Source organism: Dermochelys coriacea, chromosome 1 (assembly GCF_009764565.3).
Source record: "Dermochelys coriacea isolate rDerCor1 chromosome 1, rDerCor1.pri.v4, whole genome shotgun sequence".
In the NCBI taxonomy this organism is placed as follows: Eukaryota; Metazoa; Chordata; order Testudines; family Dermochelyidae; genus Dermochelys; species Dermochelys coriacea.
In genome coordinates this window covers 217,062,127-217,085,251 of record NC_050068.2, presented here as the reverse complement: position 1 = coordinate 217,085,251, position 23,125 = coordinate 217,062,127, and the positions used below count along the sequence as shown (strand labels likewise).

At 49.0% G+C, this 23,125-nt stretch overlaps 1 protein-coding gene across 6 annotated transcripts; it reads left to right on the top strand.

Annotated features, from left to right (window-relative positions):
• Positions 1-2,010: 2,010 nt before the first annotated feature.
• On the top strand, positions 2,011-21,507 carry PHC1 (polyhomeotic homolog 1). Of its 6 annotated transcripts, none has more exons than XM_038414294.2 (15): positions 2,012-2,247; positions 7,041-7,200; positions 7,941-8,051; positions 9,424-9,501; positions 10,449-10,598; positions 11,655-11,804; positions 13,078-13,576; positions 13,979-14,742; positions 15,910-16,057; positions 16,297-16,505; positions 17,238-17,352; positions 17,969-18,077; positions 18,822-18,972; positions 19,554-19,785; positions 20,202-21,507. In XM_038414294.2, exons 2-15 carry the CDS (start codon positions 7,087-7,089, stop codon positions 20,354-20,356), a joined length of 2,985 nt encoding a protein of 994 aa, XP_038270222.1. In that variant the 5' UTR covers positions 2,012-2,247; positions 7,041-7,086; the 3' UTR covers positions 20,357-21,507. The 6 variants fall into 6 exon arrangements, with proteins under 6 accessions (XP_038270254.1, XP_038270222.1, XP_043369889.1 ...); XM_043513938.1 differs by lacking the exon at positions 2,012-2,247 and adding an exon at positions 2,330-2,682 and having other exon boundaries at positions 7,039-7,200; XM_038414309.2 differs by lacking the exon at positions 2,012-2,247 and adding an exon at positions 2,330-2,738.
• The last annotated feature ends 1,618 nt before the right edge of the window (positions 21,508-23,125 follow it).

Below are 23,125 nucleotides of genomic sequence, written 5' to 3'. Positions count from 1 at the left end.
ACAAGTTGCTGGTGAGGCAGCAAGCAGAATGAAGGGGTGGCCAGTGGTGAGGAACCACGGCTGGTGGGGTGGCCAGCAGAGAGGAACTGCAGCTGGTAGGGCGACCACCCAGAGCAAATGCTCAGATGGCGAAGCAAGCAATGTGCCTTCTTCCCGGAGTGGGAGGTGAACTTACACAGATGCACCTCTGAACCCTGGGTCTTCACTGACCGAGGACAACCACTGTGAGTGGAGTATGGTGAGGGAAGAGAGAGGAGCACAGAAAAGGAACTGTGGTAGTAGAACTCAAGAAGGAGGCAGAAGGCAGTGCCCCACACTCTTTGGGCTGGGTCTCCTGCTCACAGTTTTATGATTAGTAAAAATGCCAGAAGCAGGATTCATAATTAGTGTCAGGTGACTTCCCTCATTTCATTAAATGTTTATTTTCTGTACTCAGACTGTGTGCTTCCGAGTGGGGAAGTATTGCTTCTCAGAGGCACCCAAGGGTGATGTGTAACTTTCCCAGCTTACTAGATGGGGGCTCAAGCCAGTTTTGTGTTATATTGTTGAAAAGGAATCCCTAGATATTGAACCCGGCCCTGATTGCTGCCTGCTCCACCTGGCAGAAGGGTTACATGTAAAAAGGAATATTGCCTTTGTATCTTAGAGGAGTGCCATGAAATGCAGAAGAGTGTTTTCAATTAGAAAGGAGTAAGTGAAAGTGTCTGGCTATCTTGCAGGATTGGGAATGGAATACGGAGCCTTTCACACTCTGGGACACTGGTTCCAATCTACTCCCAGATCAGGGGCTCTGGCTGGCTCACAAGGAATGGAAAATTGAGCCCTTCATCGCTAGGACCCTAGTTCCCACTCCACATTTGTAGTTTTTCCTCTGAAAGTTGTTGGATAGCCTGTGTGCCATGAACTGCTGGTTTTCAGTAGGGTGTTTGTGTGAGTGTGCTTGTGGAGATGTATGCTTGAACTCTTGCTAACGTTACTTTATTTTCTCCGTAGATGATGTAATGGAAATCCACTTTCCTTCTCTGTCACTTGCAGAGCCACAAAACCACCCATCAGTGCTTCCACCTATACATCAACAAACTGACCAAAAGTACCACAGATCCTCTGTCCCCCTAATCTGGAATGCTGCCTTCTATACAGGAGTCTTAGGTCTGGTATCCCACCCTCTGCCATAGTGGATCAGACCACTGGGCCGTGCAGTTGAGCATGGTTCCTCCAACAGTGGGCGTACCTGATCCTTCAGAAGAAAGACTTAGGCCAAGATTTTCCAAAGGGGAAACCTAAAGTGAAGCTTCTAAACCCATATTAAGTTGCCTGATTTTCAAAGGTGCTGAGTACCCAGCAGCTTGCATTGGCCTGAGCGTTAGCCTGAAAATTAGGTCACTTTTAGGATACCTCTACCCAGGCCACAGCAGCGAAGCTCCCAGCCTGGGTCAACCGACTCCAGTTTGGAGGGCTCGGGCTCCTGCTCTAACAATGCATCCGATGAAGTGAGCCGTAGCTCACGAAAGCTTATGCTCTAATAAATTTGTTAGTCTCTAAGGTGCCACAAGTCCTCCTTTTCTTTGTGCTCTAACAATAGCTGTGCAGCCAACACTTCGAAGCTGTGGCTTGGGCTGGGACAAATGCCCAGTTTTGCCAAAAGAGTCGGGATGTCCCGGGCTGGGTTTAAAAAGGGGACTGACTTTGTGCTGGCCAAAAGGGGACGTAATGGGGGGGAGAAACGTCTGACTCATTTTTTGAACGCGTGGGGGTTGGCAATACTGGGTTGGGGGGCAGCCCACTGTAGGGGGCGGGGGGGGGCATTGAGCCCAGTCCATAGCCGGCCACTCCGGACCAAACCGCTCTGTCCCCCCAGCCCCGCCCCCGTCCGGCCGGCCTCAGCCCGGGCTCTCGTTTCCATGGTAACAGCAAGCCGCCGGGCGGGAGGGTCACGTGTCCCGGAAGCGCCCCCTGGTGGCCGGAAGTGACGGCGGGAGGCACAGGCAGCCCCGGAGGCCCTTAAAAAAAAAAAAAAAAAGAAGAAAAAGGAAAAAAAAAAGGGGGGGAGGGGGAAAAAAAAAGGGGAAAACCCCAAACGCAGGACGCGGCGCTGGCGGGGCCGCCCGGGCCCGAGCTGCGGCACCCCCGCCCGGCAGAGCGGCCGCTGGGAGCCTTCCCCGGGGGGCGGCCGCGCGGGGCTCCGCCGCCGCCGCCCCATGAGGAGCGCGGGGCCGCGCGGAGCGGGCCGCTGGGCGGGGATCAGAGGTAACAGCCCCCCGCGGTGCCTGCCGGGCCGGGCCCTCCGCGCCTCCGGCTCGGCTCCGCCCGCCCCCTCCCCTTTGTGTCTCCTCCGAGACCCTCGGGAAGGGAGGCGGCGTGGGGCCGGCGGCGAAGATTTGCCTCCCGGGAGCCGGCCTGTCCCTCTTCCCCCGGCCCGCGGGGGCTCAGGCGTCCCGCTGCGTCCACTCTCCGCCCTTGCCAGGGAAGGGCCCCTCCCCGCTGCCCGGCAGCTTTCTGTCCCGCGTTGAAAACAAGGCTTCGCCTCCAGGACGGCCCGAAGTCGCCCCCTCGCTTATTTTCAGCGAGATGGAAGCAGTTTGGCCCTTGCCCCCGTGCGGAGCCCCGCTGAGGTCATTGGGGCTGTGCCCGGCGTGACCCGGATCACAGATCCGCTTGCAGGCTCAGTCCTGCGAACACGCAGGTGGGCAACTTCACGCGTGGGAGCGGTGCCCGCACGTGAAGGGACAGGCACGGGGGTAAGCTCCGGAACAGGCTTCCAAGGGCGGTGAGGGAATCTCCGTCATGGGCAGTTTGTAAGAACAGGTCGGACCAACACCGGTCAGGAATGGTCCAGGTCTACTGGGTCCTGCCCCACTGCAGGGGCTGAACTGCATGATCTCTCAAGGTCCCTTCCAACCCTTCATTTCTGTGATCCTGTGTGTAACAGGATTTGGCCCCTAATTTGAGCCGGCGGGTTAAACTTTTCTGTAAATGGAATGAATAAATAAACAAACTGCACTGAAATGGTCTGGCAGAGGAGAAAAAGTAACTAAACGGTAAAGGTGAAAAGTAAATGAGCTCTTCAAAACGGATAACATTTTAATTAATTTGGGTATTAGTGTGGCAAGTAAAGATATTAGTATTCAAATATATATGTATAACTTGAAGTCAATAAGAGTTGTGCATGTGGTGATCTACAGGATCTGGGCTGTTGATTTTTTTTTTTTTTAACCCAACAGTTAAAATTTCCAGTAGAGGCTGCTTATGGCAGCCTCTTGTCTGCCGTGGGCCAAGTATGATCTTTACCTGTTGTTGTCCATTGACTCTGATCACACGCTAACATTTTAGCTTTGCTCTCCTTCTCTTAGGTAACACCAGATTCTAGTGTAAGTTTTGTTCCTCCATTGATGACTTGATTTTAAATATTTGTATAACCTTATTTTTCTTCCCCCCTCTCTGCATCCAGCATACTGCAATTAATTTCCCCTCACCTTAACTGCATCTTTCTCTGCATTGGGACTGTACTGGATTGTTCTCTCTGGGTGGGCATGGGAATGCACAGGTAGAATCAGACCTATTTAATGGTTTGCCAGAGACCTCAGATGGCTGTCAATTAATGAAGATTCTCCTTTAGTTGACATGATCCCATGCTTTTAGAGCAGTTCTATCACTGCTGTTGCTGTGATGCTCTGGATGGTCATGATGTGCAACATAGTGACATCCATGACATCCTAGATGATCACAGATTTATGTCAAACATATACTGTAGGGCAAAACTCCTATTGACTTCAGTGGGAGCAGACCTAGTATAAGCAGGTCAATGGCTGAGTAAGAACTGAAGGGTTTGGCCTGTAGAATTCAGAGATGCAAATGATCTGTTAGATTATATTATGTGCATTTTCCTACTCTGTCCATGTGGAATTATTCCCTACAATATGCAAGCAGTGAAGGAAAACTACAGGTTTTGTTGTTCAGTAGGCCCTCTCCTGCATGCTCACACGTTATCTGCCTCTCAGACCCACTGCACAGTGATCCTTGCTCCTCAGTTTTGTGCTCCCAACAGGATTTGACTGGTGAGGCCCTGTCTGCTCTGCATAGATTTTCAAAAGTGACGATTTTCAAAAGTGACTATTTGCTTACATGGCCCAGTACCCTAAACCAAAAATATTTCTTGCCTGATGTAATGAGCAACCAGAAGTTGGTCCAATAAAAGATGTTACCTCACCCATCTTGTCTCTCTAATATCCTGGGACCAACATGGCCACAACAACACTGCGTACAACATTGGCTAGAGAGAGAGACTTTTATGGAGCTCCCTCATCTCTATCTCTGACCCCTACTATCTGATTGTCATATGTGTTTCAATCACTAGAATGCTGAAGTTCTTCAGAAAGAGCTGCGGAGGTCACAGTATACAAACCACTGGTTTGGGCAACTAAATACATCACTGATGGATCTGGGATGGGTTGAATTAAATCAAAGCTATTTAAATCACAGTGTTTAATCCTGATTTAAATCAGCAAGCTGGAAACTTTTATTTAAATAATTGATTTTTAATTTTGTTTTGAACTTGTACTTTCTAATTATTTTCCTAACGAAAAATTGATTCTCATTGGTTCGTAACCATTAAAACATGTTGATTTTTCAGTTAAATATAGCCTTTACACTTAATTTGCTATGCTTCGTTAATCAGGAGTAGACTATATCTAGACACATTTATTTGAGCTAATTTATAGCTTAAAATACACTTATTCAGATTCTTAATTTTTACCATTTTTATCATTAGACAATCATGAATGGTGCTTTTATTTACTAGATTAATTTTTTTACTCATAATTTGTGTCAAGCTCTTTTTAGATGGAAATTGAAATTCAGTTAAAGCAACAAAATCAGCATTTTAAAATTGTTTTTGTTTTATCTAACTAACAATCTTAAATGTGTTGGATAAATAAAAACAAAAGTTGACCAAAACATGTTTTCCATTAAAAACTCATTATTAAATAAAGGAAGTACTTGATTCTGACCACAACTAAAGCTCGTAAGTGCTATGATAAATCAAAGAAATAAATTAGTAGTTAGTGAACTGAACTGATTGTTTCTGGTCAGCATATTCTTCAAGATTTTACAACTAGCATCTCCTTTTCTCACACCAAGTTTAAATTCATATTCATATTTTATTTATAAATTGGAAGAGGAAAACCAAGCTTTTTTGCTTTTTCAACTCCCAATCAGTTTCTTAACTTTCAGTGAACTAGTCATTGAACTGAACTAGTTGAATCAAAAGCATAACTGGGTTCAAAAAAGAATTAGATAAGTTCATGGGGGATAGGTCCATCAATGGGTTATAAGCCGGGACTGGCCAATGGGATGGATCATTTGATAAATTGCCCTGTTCTGGTCACTCACTTGAAGCATGAGGCACTGGCCACGGTCAGAAAACAGGTATTGGTCTGAATGGACCTTTGGTCTGATCCAGGATGGCCATTCTTATGTTCTCATGAATAAACTGAAAGGAAAAAAATACTCTCTCTTTACATTCAGAAAAGGCTACTGCTGTCAAAATCCGGTTTACAGTTCAACAAACTCTTGTTCCAGGTGTTTAGCCAGTGACTTCCACTACTTATAGTGGTTGGACTTCTTTAAAACTTCATCAGCAAATGTGTACTACTTACAATTTAAATAAATTAAAAATAATATTAATTTATTGTAGTATGTTTAGGCCTTAACAAAAAATGTCATAATTTCAGATTTAATTTTAAATAGGCTTATTTTTTAAAAGAAAATGTATTTTCTTAAAATGTTTAAAAATCATCACTTTTTGTATCCTCCCTGGATGGATCTTAAGTGACTGCTGCAGGTATTGTCATAGATAATACCCTGTGATTATATACTTTGGATTGGGTAGGGGCACTAGACCACAGACTAGGAAGGTGTGGGGAGATGGTTCAGGACTGGCATAATTCCTCAGCCTCTCTGGTTTCCTTCAGACGTGCAGAGCCCCCATCACAAAATCTCTTTCCATTATCTAGTCAACCCATATCTCCTGCTGCTAGAAGCCCTCTATGGTCACTCAGGCGCATCTTCCCCTTTTATCAGAAACCCTTCCTGATCCCCTGGATGAGGGCTTTCCATTTCATCTGCCTCCCTGTTGATAGAAACCCTCTCCAGATCTTCCCATCCCCCATATTAGCATGACCTATCTTTCTGCTGTTGGAAAATCTTTCTGACCCTCACAAGACCTCCCTTAGAAACCTTTCCTGATCCCTCCGACATGCATTCTCCATGTGACCCATTTCACTTCCTACTGGTAATCCCTTACCACTCCATGCTCCTGACCCGATTCCTCCTGGCTGTGCATTCTCCACACAACTTTTCACCCCCACTGGCAGGTCCCAATCTAACAGTTAAATCAGAAACCATCAGGGGTCACAACCCAGCCAGAAGTGTATGTCTGAGAGCAAGAGGGAAGAGCCAACCTGAGTGGGGGACCAAGCCAAGAAGGGAAGGGTTGCATTTGGGTGTTCTGCAGTGGGATAATGGAACTGGGAAGGGAAGACAGGCTACTAGGAGCGCAATATTCTTTTCCTCAGTTCACTTATGTTTGAATGGAGATGAGGGGGTCAGGTAATGGAATAACTGTTCGAATAATATACAACTGGTATTTTCCTGCCTTTATAGGAGTTCAGAGCTTGCTATGTAACTGCCTATTACAGTAGCAGCATGGCCATAAATTGTGGAAATTTGTTCATTTCACTTAAACTAATTGTGATAATAAATGACAGTTGTGTTTAAACTGAACTGTGGGCCTAACCTCTGGGTGAATTGAGACTCTCTTCTTTCAGTGCTGCAAGGCAGGATTGAGTGGCATCAGCAGAGCTGAGTGGGGTTCCAGTACTAGAATAGCAGGGGGGCTGAAGGACAGGATTGAGGGGCACTGGCAGAGTTGTGTGGAGAACTCAAGACTGGCGTATTCAAGTTAAAAAGCCATCCGTGATGCAATGAAATGCTAGTTTGGTTCTTTTGTTAGTGTGACGTGGTTTCTAATTCTCTCCATTTAGGTCTTGAATCAGTCTCCTCTGTTTGAGATCCCTGGGACCTGTCACCATGGAGACTGAAAGCGAGCAGAACTCCAACTCCACCAATGGGAGTTCAGGCTCTGGAGGAAGCACTCGCCCTCAGATATCTCAGATGTCTCTGTATGAGCGACAGGCAGTGCAGGTGAGGAGCTAGCTGTGTTCTGAGTTGGATGGGTGAAAAAGAGGGTGCAGTGAGAAGGGTCTTCTACATCCCTCACTTTCTTTGTATGCCCGTTCACCTGGAGTGGGAGTGTGATCAGAGGGTTGGCATGTTTCAGACTTAGGCAGATAAGGGTTGCCAAGCCTGGCCAGACATTTAGTCCATGTGGTCCAGTATCCTGCTTCCATTTTTACTGGAGCAGCCATTGTTTCATTTTTAGTACAGCGTGCAGCCTCTTATTCTATTGAATCACATTATTGCACAGCTCTAATCTCAGAGCAGGCCATTGGTTCATTTAGTTCAGTGTCCCAGCTCCTTTGGGCTGTATTAGAACAGCCATTGGTCTTTTGTGTCTGGTACTCTGCCAGCACTGGGTCAGAGCACTAGTCCACCTAGTTTAGCATGCCAACTTCCAACTTCCTGGAGTTTATTAAGTCTAGTATAGGAACTGAGGTACATCTGAAGTCTATTGAATCATATATCCCCCTTTGGCTGTACCAGCTTAGGCCACTGATCCACCTACTCTGATGTCCTGCATCCTGGTCACAGAGCAAATCCTGTGGCTGATGGCCCCACTACATCCTGGGATCTTTGGATGATATTTTTTCCCTTGTAGCAGTTCCTTAGATCCTTATGTCTCTCTCTGACTGCATCCTATGGGCACATGGTGTGTGGTGGTATCTGTTTTTTTCAGAGTTCAGTGTTTTCTTCTCTTTCTCCAGGCCCTTCAGGCACTGCAGAGACAGCCCAATGCAGCCCAGTACTTCCATCAGTTCATGCTCCAGCAGCAGCTCAACAGTGCCCAGCTCCACAGTCTGGCAGCTGTCCAGCAGGTGAGTTGTCATGGGACAGAAGGAAGCAATCTGCTGATACTTAGATAGTAAACCTTTGGGAGCCGGGGCTGTCTTTTTGTTCTATTTGTACAACACCTAGCATGCTGGGGTCCTGCTCCATGACTACAGCATCTAGGCATGACAGTAATACAAATAATTATAAACTGGGGGCTTTGTGGAGAGATGGAATTAACTTTCAAGTAAAGAAGAGACCTTGGATAGGTTCTCCAGGTCTCCATTGGGAACATATTGCTGGTAGTCACCTCACCAGCCCCTCATCCCCTTTAAATATGAAATAGATTATTATGGAGACAGTGGATGCGGGTACATTCTGAAATGGGCTCAGAATGGGCAGTGACTTGCTGTTTTTTCTGAGCGTATAGGTAGCCCTTTCAATGTGAAATTGCAGAGTCAGGTTTTCTGCCCTTTGTATTTTCTCTGTAATTTTTGCTTGGTTTCTTTTCAAACATTGTTAATAGGAAGTGTTAGTAATCTGTCTCTGGCTAAAATTAGTCCATAACAATCCAACTTTTCTGTTGACTGATACCTTTTAAAAACTACTATCTGTCTATACACAGGTTAGTAGTGAGATGTATCTTGAGAAGATCTGATGCAACAGGGAATATATTCTTTTTTTAATGGAGGTTTATTTGTTTTGCTGTTGGACACACAATGTTCTCCATTGACAGCTACATCTTTCAGTCAGATTGATCCTAGATTGCAAATGATTTTGTGTGTGGTGGCTGACAGACTGTTGCACTTACTGGCAGATAAATTCTTCCTCAGCTCTGGCACATCTATGGGAATCCCTGTTTCCTAGCCTCGACAGAGTGGGGAGGAGTACCTAGGAAGTGGATACATACAAATTTTAGTTGTGCAACAGTTCATGTTGCTGTCCACAAAACACATTCAACCCAAAACCACAAAAGCAAAGAAATGAGAAGTGCAGTCACCTAACAGTACATTCCCTCTTTTCCTCCATCCCCAGACACACAATTTACCAGTATCACAATTGCCGTACGCCACAGAACCCATACACCACAACTTGAACTCTACCCTCCATAGAAGCCAACCTCCCCATCTGCAACATATTGAACTACAACACCAAACATCCATAGCTAATACTGGTGGGGAGAACAAGGGGGTGCAGTCGGAAGAGTGGGTTGAGGGGTCAGAGTTCAGGTCACAGTGTATGTGGTGCTCCAGCTCCCTGGGATTAGGGAAGGAGTTGTCATTGTACAGAAGGGAAGGAATCTGCTGATACTTAGATTGTAAGTGTTGGGACTGGGAATGCTTTTTTGGCTAAATGTTAGAATTGGATTAAAAGGTTCATTGCAGTTGCTCATTCTCTCCCTCTATCCCTTTCTTACAGGCTACAATTGCAGCCAGCAGGCAGGCAAGCTCCCCCAACACCAGCACCCCACAGCAGACCACCACCACGCAGGCCTCAGTAAGTAACTGCCCTCTTCCCTACATGCATCCCCTCTTCCCTTCAGCACTCAGTCAGCCAGCAGCACACAGTCACTGGGCATGCCAGGAAACCACAGGTTATGGAAGGAAACTGTCAGCAGTAAGCGTTTGGGGCACTCATCGTTATGTCGGGGTTAGGGAATTGGGAGAGGAGTAGTCCCCTTGGTAGCGGAGGTATCTATAGCTGGAAAGGTAAAAACTAATCTCTTTGTGTTTGGGAGAATGGGGATAAAGGCTGTTGGGGTGAGGAAGGGATCATGCCTCATGGTTGGAGAGAAGAAGAGGAGTGATGAACAGCAGGCAGGTGGATGAGTCCTGTTGAGGAGCAGGGGAGAGTGCTGCTTGGGAGGAGGTCAGGAACTTGTGTGGGATTGAAGAATTAGGTTCAGAATTCAGGTTAATTGGAGGGGAAGAGAGAGAAATGGAGTGGCTAGCAGAATGCTGGGGGAAACTAGTCAGAGGTTGGCAGTGTCTGGAGAAAGGCCCCCATTCCTTCATTAGGCTTCAGATCCTATTAGTAGCAGTGTTTGTGTCCATCATTATGAGTTTGATGGTAACTGGATGATGTGCAGTGTGTAAGTGGGTTAGTGTCCCAACGCTGTAGCTGGCTTAGGATTCCAGAGCCTCTTGGAACAAGGGCTCCTACCGTGAGCTGCTGAGGCTATACTGCGATGGGGTCCAGAAACAATTGCTTGCCCCACCCAAGATACTGCTGCTGGAAAGGAAGGGGATAATGGTGCCAAAAGTTAATCTCTGTCATTCTCTCCCTGATCTGTCTAGTTCTGTTTTTTGGAAACGGGGAAAGGCTGGGCCTTAAAATGCCAGTTCCTGCTGTTCCCCCTGCATGGGTAGAGGGGAGGGGGTTGGGCCACATCTCTTTTATCCCCATCTCTTCCTGTGTGATTTGGGGCTTTTCTCTGTTTTAAGATCAATCTGGCCACTACATCGGCCGCCCAGCTAATCAGCCGCTCACAGAGCGTGAGCTCTCCCAGCGCCACCACGCTTACCCAGTCTGTGCTCCTGGGGAACACCACCTCGCCGCCTCTCAATCAATCACAGGCCCAGATGTATCTCCGGGTAAGAGACATGCACACAACATGCCCACACCTGCCTTTTGCTCAGTCCAGTGCTCTGTCATATGGCCACCAGAATAAATCCCTGACTCTGGACCCAGTCTCAGGCTCTGATATAGCAGGACAGGGAATGGGTTTGATATATTTTAAGCTTCTGGTTGGAAGGCCCTAGTTTCTGGAACCACCACAGGTTTGATTCTGAGCAGAGTTGACTCAGCGTTCCAAGGTAGATGTACTGAGTTGAGTATGCTCTATTGTGTAGGGAGTGCTAGTGGATGAAACCTTTAGAAGCAAGCTCTCTGTACTTTGCATGGATGTTGAAGATCCCATGGCACTTCTCATTAGAGTAGGGTACATATGTGAAACATAGATCCCCTCCTCTCAGCAAATCCAAGGTTCAGATATATAGATCACAAAAATAAATTTCTTCCTCTCTACCAATTCTGGAACAGATATTTATCTGACAAATTAATCTCTTCAGCCAGTGCCCGTCTCAGGTTCATAATTCAGAATTAATGTCTGCCTCTTTCAATTCTGGGTGCAGAGATGGGTCTGAAAAAATGTCCTCTAAACCAGTCCTGAGTGAGGCTATACATCAAAAATTAAACCCTCTTCTTAGGGACTCTGGGGTTCAATTATATATCTGAAAAATAATTCTCCCCTCTCTCCACCATGGTTGGACTCAGGTTATAATTCCCTTCTTTTCAATCACTCCTGGTCTTGGATGTACATCTCAGATAGATATCTGCCTCTCAACCAGTCCTAGACATACATGTGAAAATGAAATTCTGGTCTCTTAGCCAATCCTGGACAGCCCTTTGGTAATCAGTCCAGCTGTGCGTGTGATGGAAGAGAGCTCCATAAGGAAGCAGTTTCTGGTTTCCAGGTTCCAAGGGCTGCAGTCTGGATCACAGGGTTGGGAGGGTGGGTGATTTGCAGTGTGTGACACCCCAGCCCAGTGTTGCTTTGTAATCTGTTTGCTTGTGGTTCGCTTTTTCTTTCTTTCTCTCTCTCCCCCTCCACTCCTTCCTCCTCCACATCACCCAACCTACCCCCACAGCCGCAGCTGGGGAACCTGTTGCAGGTGAACCGGACCTTGGGCCGCAATGTACCTCTTACTTCCCAGCTCATCCTGATGCCTAACGGAGCCGTGGCTGCTGTCCAACAGGAGGTGCCACCCGCTCAGTCTCCCGGGGTCGACACAGACCAGGTCAGTGATGCCCCCCTCCTGGGGTTTGCACTCCCAACCCTTCCCACACATGCACACTCACCCCACTCTCGGATCTCTGTCTCCAGTTCAAGCTCTCCCTTTGTAGAAGGCTAACTCTGCTCTGCCTGCCTTTCTGTATCCTTGGGCCCACTGTGGACAGTGGGGTCTGCAGGCTCCATTCTTTCTTCAGCGTGTTATTGTGCTGACTTGTCACTTCCAGAGAGCAGGTTCATTTCCTGCCTAATTTTCTGGGTGACCCACAAGTTGGGTCATTTCCATCTTCGTGATTGTTTGTTTGGTTACCTTGAGTAAAACAAATTGGTGGATTCATAGTCCGGTTCCTAGTGAGGCAGGTGCTCCACAAGAAAGGGCCTTTGCCAGTATTCGTACTGATTGGTCCTGTTCCCTGGCCATCTTAAAGAGGCCAAAGGTTGATTAGGCCACAGAGACTGGGCTTTCCCTTAAAAGGTTTCTTTCAGGTCAAGGAGGACAGATGCTCCCCATCAGTTGTCTTGCTCCTTCTCGACCATTTTTGGTATTTCCAGAGGCCTTTTTTTGATCCCCTGAGCTCCTGCCCCACTGCAGCTGCTTCACATCTGTCTTGACTGCTGTTTCTTTGGAGTAAAGCCAACCGCAATCACACTTGCAGATAACATTGCAATTGGTGGGGGAGTGAGTACAAAGGATGGCAGCACCAAAGTGAAAAGAGAACGGGAGAGCTCAGAGTGGGCTGCAAGCAATGAGAGGAGATTTGGGCCTCCTGGGTGGAGTACCCCGTGCCCAGGGAAAGGAGATTTACTGAGCTGGAAAGGGGATCCCAAGGTGCTATAGACAATGCTGAGGTGGATCCCAACAGCTCGAAGGCCAGGCAGACACATACAGAGACCGTCCCATGCCGCTCATGCAGTCTGTGCTGTTAGAACCTGCTATTCTGAGAGAATGGTGCTATTTTCAAGTTCTGTTCAGAAAGTGCCATGAAATCTTTAACTTCCACCAGAGCTGGGGCAGAAGGGAGTTCAGGTTAATGTCTTCTACGAAGAGATGACCCCTCTAATAGTGCAGAAATACTTCAGTATTTCTCTGAAGTATGGGCCAAATCCGAGTGCAAGAGGCTAGATCCCATGGTTTGACTGTCTGACTTTGCCAGTGGAGCCAAAATGGACCTTTTATGGTGTTTCCAGGCTCCCTGCCTCTCTCTGTCAAACTACAGGGAAATACATGTGCATCATTGTAATCTAAACAAAGGGGTTGTTTTGTATGTGTGTGTTTCTAGGTGCAGAACTTGGCTGTGAGGAGCCAGCAGACCTCAGTCGTTAATGCCCAGCTGCAGAGCTCTGCTCAGAAAGCAGCCCTTCCAGGAAACTCCCAGGCTTCGGGCCTATCACAGGCCACAAATGCCAGCCAGACCTTGGCAGTGGCTCAGGCCTCTTCTGGCAACACAGGCCAGTCCCTGAATCTGAGCCAAGGGGCAACAGGCAGTAATGGTGTCTCTGGGGGTGTGGGGGCAGGTGGTGGGAGCCAGGCCACCACAGGGGTGGGCCAGGCAGCCTCGTCTGGCCTTGGGGGCAGCTGCCAGAGGAAAGGCACTGGGGTGGTGCAGCCGTTACCAGTAGCAGCTGCCCAGGCAGCGACAGTGAGCCAGGGGAGTCAGACAGAGACGGAGAATGCAGCGGCAACAAAGAAGGCTGAAGCAGACGGTGGGCAGCAAACCGTTGGCATGAACCTGACTAGGACAGCTACGCCAGCGCCCAGCCAGACCTTGATCAGTTCAGGTAGGTGATGATCCAGCCTTTACCTCTGCTTCCTCCTTTTCCCCCTTGCTGTTGCTGTTTAGCTTCCTAACTCAGCTCTGTGACAAGGGCTGACCCTTGAAAGCCCAGCAGTGGGAACTTCCCACACATACCCCCCCTCCAGCATGTTCCCTCCAAAGAGGTGCCTTCCCAGCCGGACTGAGGGGGAAGTCTCTCTCAGCCTCTTTAGTCCTTGGCTTCTCTGCTGAAACTACCACAAGTGGGGCTAGTTGTGGTGGTCGCTTGTAGAGAGATGGGTTGGAACCAGTGCCCCAGAGGTGAAAGGGTCTGTATCCCACGTTTCCCACTTTCTTCATCTCCTGCTGCCCCTTTGTTGTTAATGCTGTGCACTCTCCTTTTCTTCTCCCCTTCTCTTGTCTCTAGCCACGTACACACAGATCCAGCCCCACTCACTGATCCAGCAACAGCAGCAGATTCACCTGCAGAAGCAGGTGGTGATCCAGCAGCAGATCGCCATTCATCACCAGCAGCAGTTCCAGCACCGCCAGTCCCAGCTCCTCCACACCGCCACCCACCTCCAGCTGGCCCAGCAACAGCAACAACAAGCTTCATCTCTGACCCAGCAGCAGCAAGCTCCGCCACCCCAGCAGCAGCCTTCGCCTCCACAAAATCAGCAGCAGGCTCAGACCCTTGTGGTCCAACCCATGGTGCAGTCACAACCTCAGCCTATACAGCTCCAGCCAGACAGTCCCTGCCAGCCAGCCACCAAGTCACCTGTACCCATTCAGTCCAAGCCACCTTCAGCCCCCATCAAACCACCACAGCTTGGGGCTGCCAAAGTGTCAGCAGCACAGCAGCCCCCACCACACATCCCAGTGCAGGTGGTGGGGAGCCGGCAGCAGGGCTCAGCCCAAGCCCAGGCCCTGGGCTTGGCTCAGATTACCCCTACAGCGTCGGCCCCCCGGGGCATGCCAGCAGTGGTCCAGCCCGTCTCCCAAGCCCATGCCACTTCCCCATCATCCCAAGCTCTTTCTGCCACAGCTTCCCCCCAGGAAGCCCCTCCCCTCACTACTGGAGTCAACTTGGCACAAGTTCAAGGCACGGCCCATGTGGTGAAGAGCACGGCCTCGTCCCCAGTCATGGCTCAGGTGCCTGCAGCATTCTACATGCAGCCTGTCCAATTACCCGTAAGTGATGCCAGTGGGAAGGGGAATAGGATAGGGGTTCTTTACATTCACTTCTAGGGCACCAGTTTCAATCCAGCTGCATGCCAGTGAGATGAGATGGGGAATGGAATATGAAGCTTTTCCCCTCTAGGGCACTGACTCTAATCCAGCCGAGGAGTTGGTGACCAAAAGTCATTCTCTCTGATATGGCCATTCAGTGGCCTTTATGAAATGAGTTGGAGCTTAGTCCTCCCCAAAACGGGGCAGGTATCTGTCACAGATAGCATTAACTGGCCTCCTTGTTGTCAGTCTTGGCAGAGAGATCAAGGGCAGAATGAGCCACAGAGCCTGAGCTCCCCTCTTCCCACTAGATGTGGGCCTTTCCAGGTCAGAGACCCTTTGTTGTCTTGTATCAGCCTCTAAGATCAGGCCAGCTGTAAGCCTTTTAGGATCCCCTGGTGGCCCGGGACTTCCTATTTTCCAGTGGCCCCTCAAAGAAAGCACGGGGGGTAGCTTTCACTATCTTCATAAGACTGCATGGGTCCCTGTCTCAGTGTTCACAGGGACTTCATTTGGGGATCTTGCTGTGCGCCCTACTGCAGCCCCATTGATTTTCTGTGGGTTTCACCAGGGTAGCTAAAGGTGGAATTTGGCCCCGTTGTTTCTAAACTCCGCTGTCAAGATAGTGAGCTTCTGTGACAGCTCCCAGATTCTGCAGCCCTCTGTTCCCATCCAAGATGTTCCCCACCACCGTATCAATCCCTGTTCACTTGTGGGAGCAGACTCTGGCCAGTGACCACCTATCTGGAAACTGGCAGATGGCTGCCATTCCATCTCCTTCTCATGGGGCCCATCACCACAGACTGGGACATTGTGAGTCACTGTGTCATGGCGCTGCTAAATCAGTGTGGTTGACATAGGAGTAAGAGATGTAGAGCACCAAGATCGTGATGGCGGCAATGGAGATGTCAGTGTTGTGACGTTATTGTTCCCTAATAGGAATGCATGGCAGCCTAGATCCATGGTGGTGGGGAACATGAGGGGTTGACCATGGCAAGGAACCAGGCTGGAGCTCGAGGGTTGAGGAGGTGCTGGCTATTTCCCTTCTGACCTTTCATATGTGTTCTGCTTTTCCCTGCACTTTGGGTTCCACTTCTCCCCTTACACGTTCCTGGTCCTCCCACACAGGGAAAGCCCCAGACCTTGGCAGTGAAGCGCAAAGCAGAGTCAGAGGAGGAGAAGGAGGAGTCACCCAGTGCCACTACACTCCTGCCTGCCAAGTCGTCTCCTGTGGCAGAGAGTCCCAAAACCATGGAAGAGAAGAGTGGCTTTGGAGGTGAGTGGATAGAGAAGGGCTCTGATTGCTCAGTCTGTGGCCTGATGTTGTAAAGCAGAGGGGCATGGTGATGGACAGGACACCAAGCTAGATGGGCCAGTGATATGAAGTCTGACGGTGGACTGGATGGACTAAAGGTGTGGACTGCCATAGTATAGCTGGCAGGATGGACTAGATGAGCCAGTGGTCTGATCAGTTGTGGTGAGTCCTATCTTCCTTATGTGCTTTTATTCTTCCAGAGAAATCTGAGCCTGTCCTCAGCACAACTCCAAATGCCCCCACAAGTGAAGCAGCGTCCGTCACCACCACATCTTCCCCTGCCCCTACCCTGGCAATGGTGTCACGTCAGAGTGGAGACTCCAAACCCCCACAGGCCATCGTCAAGCCCCAGATCCTAACGCACATCATCGAGGGCTTTGTCATCCAGGAAGGGGCAGAGCCATTCCCGGTAAGAGCCGGGGTCCACAGGGGAAGGAGTCAGAGCCGCCCTGGGGAGAAGCTGCTTTTTGTGGGACTGATATTCTTCCATCACTGGAGAAATTTCTTTCCCCACCCCTCTCTTCCCTGCCCCCCAGGTGCAGTGGCAAAAGAGGGGAAGGGAGGGATTTGTGCTGTAATTACCAGGGAAGGGGGCAGAGGGATTAAAGGTGAGTAGATAGGTGGGAGGATGGAAGGCAAAGTTGGGCTGGTTGATTCCTCCAAAGGTCTCTGACACAACGAATGGGACAGGGAATGTCAGCAGGTGCTTCTCTTTATACTGACTCATAATACAGGAAAAAGGGGGCACTGCTGCTAGTAAAGAGCTGTACATTTAAACCAGATAAGGGAAATACTGCTTCATGGGATGTGTCACTGTCCTTTGGAACTCGCTGCTGCAGGATCATAGAATCATAGGACTGGAAGGGACCGCTAGAGGTCAGGATATTCACGGCAAGTGGCTTAGCAAGATTAAAGATCAAGAAGAGCATCTACAGTGATGGTGCCAGGATACAAAAAATCAGTATGATTGGCTTCTGAGCAAGCACTGGGCACCAGCTGGCTGGGTCAGAAAGGAATGACCACTATGTGGTTCAAGGTCTCCCCTTCTCAGTGAGCTCTGAGAAGGATTGGGGCTGGGATCCCTGCTGGGGGCAAGGAGGCTCACTCCCTGACTGTCAGTTCCCTTCTCCATCCTTTGCAGGTTGGCTCCTCTCAGCTGCTGAAAGAGTCTGAGAAGCCACTCCAGGGAGGGGCTCCCTCTGGGCAGAGTGAGAACCAGTCCAGCAACTCCCCAGGAGGGGATAGTGCAACCCTGGGTGAGTCCCAGCTCCAGGGCGCCTAACTTGTGTCAGGAAAACAGCTTTTCGGCTTTCTCTTGTTTCTTCTTCCCATACTTCACAGTTGGTGGTGGGTGTTGCTTTCTCCTTTCTCGGGGGACTAGGAGCATGATGCTCAAACTCGGGGATCTAGGGTCTTCATTTCTTAGGTTTTAAGGGTGGGAGGGAGAGAAGAGTCCTTACACACTAACTAGAGATCCCTGGTCAGCACTAACTTGGGCAGTTTGGAGCCTCTCTGTTGGAAGCCTGGAGGTTCCAATGCAATGCAGAGTCAATAGGGAGGGGTGAATTGAGGGGATTCCTGCCTTTGTGTGGAGGATAGGGGTGTCCATGCGTGTCAAGAGGGGAGACTCTAAGAGGCATTAGGAGAGGAATGAACCTCTCTGTTTTGCTCGTGTCTTTGTCCAATCCTTGTTGTCAATATCTCAGTCAGTGGGATTTCCATCCCATCCCTCAGGCTCTTCCACGGCCTATTAGCTCAATAGACTCTCAAGAGAAATGGCTGAGATTGCTCAATGACTCTCTTGTTCCTGGTGGTAATTGGAGGGGGGGTTGTGTGATTTTTCTTTGGTTGTAACAAAGGATCTCGCTCTAGAGCTGGACAAGAAGACAAACCTGCTGAAGTGCGAGTACTGTGGGAAATATGCCCCAGCCAATCAGTTCCGGGGCTCCAAGAGGTTTTGCTCCATGACCTGTGCTAAAAGGTAACACCAGGCTTTATTCCTCTCTCTCTGACTATACTTCCCCCACAGCTGGGTATGTTCCCTTTCCCAAGTTACATACAGTGCTCATTCCATCTGGCCCTCCATGCAAGAACTACACTGGCCAAGTTGGGACTCTGTGTGCAGAGAGCCTGCTGGATTGGACCTATAACTTGGCTAGTCACTGCTGAGCATCCGTCCACCATTAATCCTTTGGGGAGGTGAGTCAGGGTGTTGCACCTAAAGTGCTCTTGACTCCCCCAGGAAGTGGGGTGAGGGAATTTTTCCTACACTCGAAAGAATCCTCTCCCCCCAGCAATGGTCAAGTCCACAGCTAGTTAGCAAAGGCCTGTTAATAGCACTCTGCTGGCTTGTGTTAGCCGTATGGAGCCTGGAACGTCCAGATCTGGAATGTGTGTGTTTGGGGGTGGGTAGTGAGGGGAGGGAAATGTGGAAAAATCACACCAGGAGTTGCTGATAGGACACAACCCAGCACGTCTTGCTTTCTCCCTCTGGAGGGAGAGGTCTGGTTGGTCCATCAGCTGCTGAGTAAGCGCAGGATGCTGTGGTCTGAAAATGTTGCTTGTGCCTCCTGCTTCCTTTCAGGAGGAGGGCTGGAAGAGGGGGAACAGGCCTTGAAACCCGATGGCAAAGAGGAGTCAGTCACCTTCTGTCCCCATCCAGGGGAGGTAGTAGGAGATGGGCAGGACTGTTTCCTCACTGCTTGTCTGCTCTTCTTTGTCTCAGGTACAATGTGAGCTGCAGCCATCAGTTTCGGCTGCAGAGGAAGAAGTTGAAGGAGTTCCAGGAAGCTAACTATGTCCGTGTGCGTCGGCGTGGACCACGGCGCAGCAGCTCCGAGATCGCCCGAGCTAAGATCCAGGGCAAGCGCCATCGGGTGAGTACACAGCCCCATTTGCCCTTGTCCTGCCATACCTTGAGCCTGGCACGACGGAGCATTACCTTACTGGAGATACTGTCTTTTGTACCCTGGACATACTCAGTCCCAGCAGCAGAGACAACTATAATACTGTGATGGGAAGTGCTGGCCCCTCAAGCCCTGGATGTGCTCCTTTGGTTGGGACTAAATCCAAAGTCCTGGCTACTTGTGGGGCTTAAGCCAAGATCTGCTGGCACTTTGGCTAAGAATCGAGTGTTCTGTCCTAACTCATTCTGCCTCTCTAAGTCACTCCCTCCACAGAGTTCAAGTACTTCTCTTCCATGACAGTGGTGTAATATGTGGCACTGCCTGTTTGAACAGTTGTTGCATTTCACCCCAGAAGTGGCTGCATTGGGATGAGTTAGCCCTGCTTACACAGTGTGTGGAGAATGCACTTCAGGAGAGAAACTGCTACCAAGATCTGCTGAGGCTGCTCATTCTGTCCAGTTTCTCAGATTTCTCCAAGCTGCTCTTGATGTTAATACGTTTCTTTTAACCATCTTCCTTTTTCTCCTCCCCCACTTCCCTGGTGCCTGTAGGGGCAGGAAGACTCCAGTCGGGGCTCCGACAACTCTAGCTATGATGAGGCTCTGTCCCCCACGTCCCCAGGGCCCTTGTCAGTGAGGGTCAGTCATGGAGAGCGAGACCTGACCAACTCCAACATGGCCCCACCTACTCCAGACCTACATGGCATCAACCCAGACTTCCTGTCCAGCAACCCCAGTCGCTGGAGTGTAGAGGAGGTGTATGAGTTCATCGCGTCCCTGCAAGGTGAGGCCAAGCTCTTTGCCCCGTCCTGTCCCCTCCCCTACATGTGTGACCCAATAGAGCAGGAAGGGCTAACAGCGTGTCTGACAGCCAGGGGTGCAGGGTGCCCAGCATGGAGCTTGGGATGTGGGGAGCTGGGTAATCATTTCCTCATTCTTCTTGCTTCACTCCTGGGGCTTCTGATTGAAGCAGACTCTGAGGTAGGGCAGGCAGTGCAGTCAGACCCTTTGTACTCCCCAGCCTGTCAGGAGAGCAGGGGCCACGGCAGATGACTGGGGCAGATTCTTAGAAACACCTCCCTTTCTTGCTCATCAGGATGGCCTGGGAGACTGGAAGCATGAGTCCATTTTTAATGGAGTGGGAGTGTGTGGGTCAGAGACCTGTTTCACTTGGCCTTCTCTCTTGGTCCCCCCCGGCAGGCTGCCAGGAGATCGCAGAGGAGTTCCGCTCACAGGAGATTGATGGCCAGGCCCTGTTGCTGCTTAAGGAGGAGCACCTCATGAGCGCCATGAACATCAAGCTGGGACCTGCCCTCAAGATCTGCGCCAAGATCAACATCCTCAAGGAGACCTAACGGCCTTGGTGCCAGAGGTCTCCCTTTCCCCTGACCCCAGTGGAACCGCCTGCCTCGGGAGCGCATGGCTGGGGGAATGGGACCATTTCCTATGATCTTGCATAACAAAGAAAAAAAATGAGAAAGGAAGTTTAAATGAGTGAAACTATCACTTGGCAGCCCGTGTCTTGGTCTCTTAACGGTGCTACAAGGGGGAGGAAAACTCCCACCTGGGGCCTTGAAACTTTTCATCCCTTCATCAAGTGCATCTCACTTTCTTTTAAACCCTCCCCTCCCATGGAGAACCAGAAAAAGTGAAACTCCTAGAAAGGAGAAAAAAAGGACATCGTTCCACCTGAGAGCCTTCTGGAAGTTACCAGTTTTTTGGTGGGGAGGGGAAGGAGAGCTGAGCTGGCCCCTTCCTGCCACAGTGGGGCTGCTAGATCCTCAGTTATTTCTTTTGAATTTTTCACCATACCAGAATGTGATGCATGGAGTGGAACCTGCCCAATGTTGATGCTGGCAGCTGCCTTGCTTATCTGTGTTGCTGGGGGAGGAAAGCTAGTGAATTCCAGATGTTAGGAGAGGTTGACAGGTAAGACTTAGCACTTAAAGTGCCACCTCCCATTCCACTTTCTTAAAGCCTCCTAGACTATGGTTCTGACTTGGGTTTAATAGCCATCATGACGTGCACCAAACCCTGGAGGCCTAGGGCAAAAGCAGTTGCTTTGCTTTACTGTCTCCTTTAGCGGTGCAGCTTGAAGCCTGTAAATGTTGTAGTAGCTGCTCACTTGAGATTCACCCCCATTGGGCCAGTAGAAGGGGGTTTAATTAGAGCACTTCTGCCAAGGAGTTTGGAGAACAAGGGGAAGCATTCATTTGGGAGCCCTGCAGCCTCAGGGGTTTGTCTCTCTCCCCAAGACTGAGACATTGCTTATGGATCCAAAGCAGGAGTTTAAGAGTGCTAAGGCTCCAGCCCGTTCTATGGGACTTTTTTCATTTTAGTGTTCTCTTTTCAGTTTGTATTATTTTGTATCTCTTCTCCACTCTCCTCAGGAGAGTGTATGGGACAAAGTTTCAATGGGCAGGATTGTAGCCATCTGCCTCGGGTCTCTTTATTTTTGGTTGTAAAACAAATATTTCTTTTCCTCATAAAAAGAATGCTTCAAAAACTGCTTAATTCTGCTTCTTAATGACCTATGTAAACAGGCCTGAGCAAAACCTAAACTTTTCTCCCCTTTTAATTCTACATTTACTGCCCTTCTCTACACAAAAAGTTGGTAGGCAAAATGCAATACTTTGCAAACTTGTTTGATAGCTTCACTAATGGATCGGGCAGTGCTCCTGTTAAGGAAGCTTCTGCTTAAAACAACAACAAAAAAAACGCACATCACGGAAACTCCCAGGAAGTGTAAGAGATAAGGATGAGACTTGGTTGCTAGAGTGCAGTAGGATGGGAGTTTTAAAAGTGTCCAACGCTGACCTAACTCTGCTCTTGGGGTGAATGCTTTTGGAAAATCCCTCCCTTTTGCTCAGCAGTGAGTAAATTCAACACTGGGATTCGTTGTGTCATGTGTCTCAGCCCCACCTGCTGTCTCTGCATAAGAGCTACTCGCATAAATAGTCCGATGAAATGTAAGTCTTTGTATACATGAACAGCAATGGCAGGGTGCTGCAGGAGGGCCATATTGAGAGAGTCCTCCCAGCCCCCCACCCCCTTGCGTGACGTGACGCTAATAAGGTCTATTAGGATGGGGCAATAAAACCAATCTGATGGCCGTAGCTAAAGGGTGTTCTCTCTGATCACTAGCAGACAGTTGCATAGGTTACTGGAGGGCTGTTGGCCTGGCTGAAAGTAATGAAGCTACAACATAGTTGAGTAGAAGGGCTGAGTCTTGCTCTTGTATATAGTAGTGATTTGTGAGACTTTGGTACAGGGTATGTATCCGAGTTGCTTTAGAAAAGGGGCCCGCAGTGAGGGAAGGTGTTTAGAGGAGGGAGGACTGGAAATGAGGGTCGGTGCAGGAACCTTAACTTGCTAACAGTGAAATACTGAGTTTGAATTTTATAATTAAAATTCTCACTTGTTTAGAAGGGAATTTCTGTAGGTTTTGTTTATTGAATACAGGCCTCAGGAAACCAGCACTACTTGCGACCCATTTGACTAAAACACTAGATAGCAAAACATGTGGCCTATATTTTGAATACTCAGAGGTTAAAAGCTGCTCATAGACTTGGACTTTAAGGTCAGAAGAGGTCTTCCTGATCATCTAGTCTGACCTGCACATTTCAGGCCACAGAATCTCACCTACCCACTCCTGTAATAGCCTTATAACCTCTGGCTGAGTTATTGAAGTCCTCAAATCATGGTTTAAAGACTACATGTTAGAGAATCCACCATTTACTCTAGTTTAAATGTGCAAGTGACCCGTGCTGCAGAGGAAGGTGCCAATCTGACCTAGGTGAAAATTCCTTCCTGACGCCAAATATGGCAAGAGGTTAGACCCTGAGCATGTGGGCAAGACTCATCAGCCAGACAGCTGAGAGAGAATTCTCCGTAATAACTCAGAGCCTTCCCAAGCTAGTGTTCCATATCTGTGCTAGCAGTCAGATTGACTGCATGCCATTGTAGGCAGTCTCATCCTACCATCCCCTCCATAAACCTATCAAGCTCAGTCTTGAACCCAGTTAGGTTTTTTACCCCCACTGTTCACTTTGGAAGGCTGAACTTCTCTGATGATTAGAATCTTTCACCTAATTTCAAACCTAAAACTTGGTCAGTTTATATCC

Excerpts from the sequence above, each read along its gene's own strand:
- PHC1 (XM_038414294.2), top strand. The coding sequence starts at position 7,087 with ATGGAGACTGAAAGCGAGCAGAACTCCAACTCCACCAATGGGAGTTCA. Across the intron at positions 7,201-7,940 it reads ATGAGCGACAGGCAGTGCAG|GCCCTTCAGGCACTGCAGAG; the intron begins GTGAGGAGCTAG and ends CTCTTTCTCCAG. Across the intron at positions 11,805-13,077 it reads CCGGGGTCGACACAGACCAG|GTGCAGAACTTGGCTGTGAG; the intron begins GTCAGTGATGCC and ends GTGTGTTTCTAG.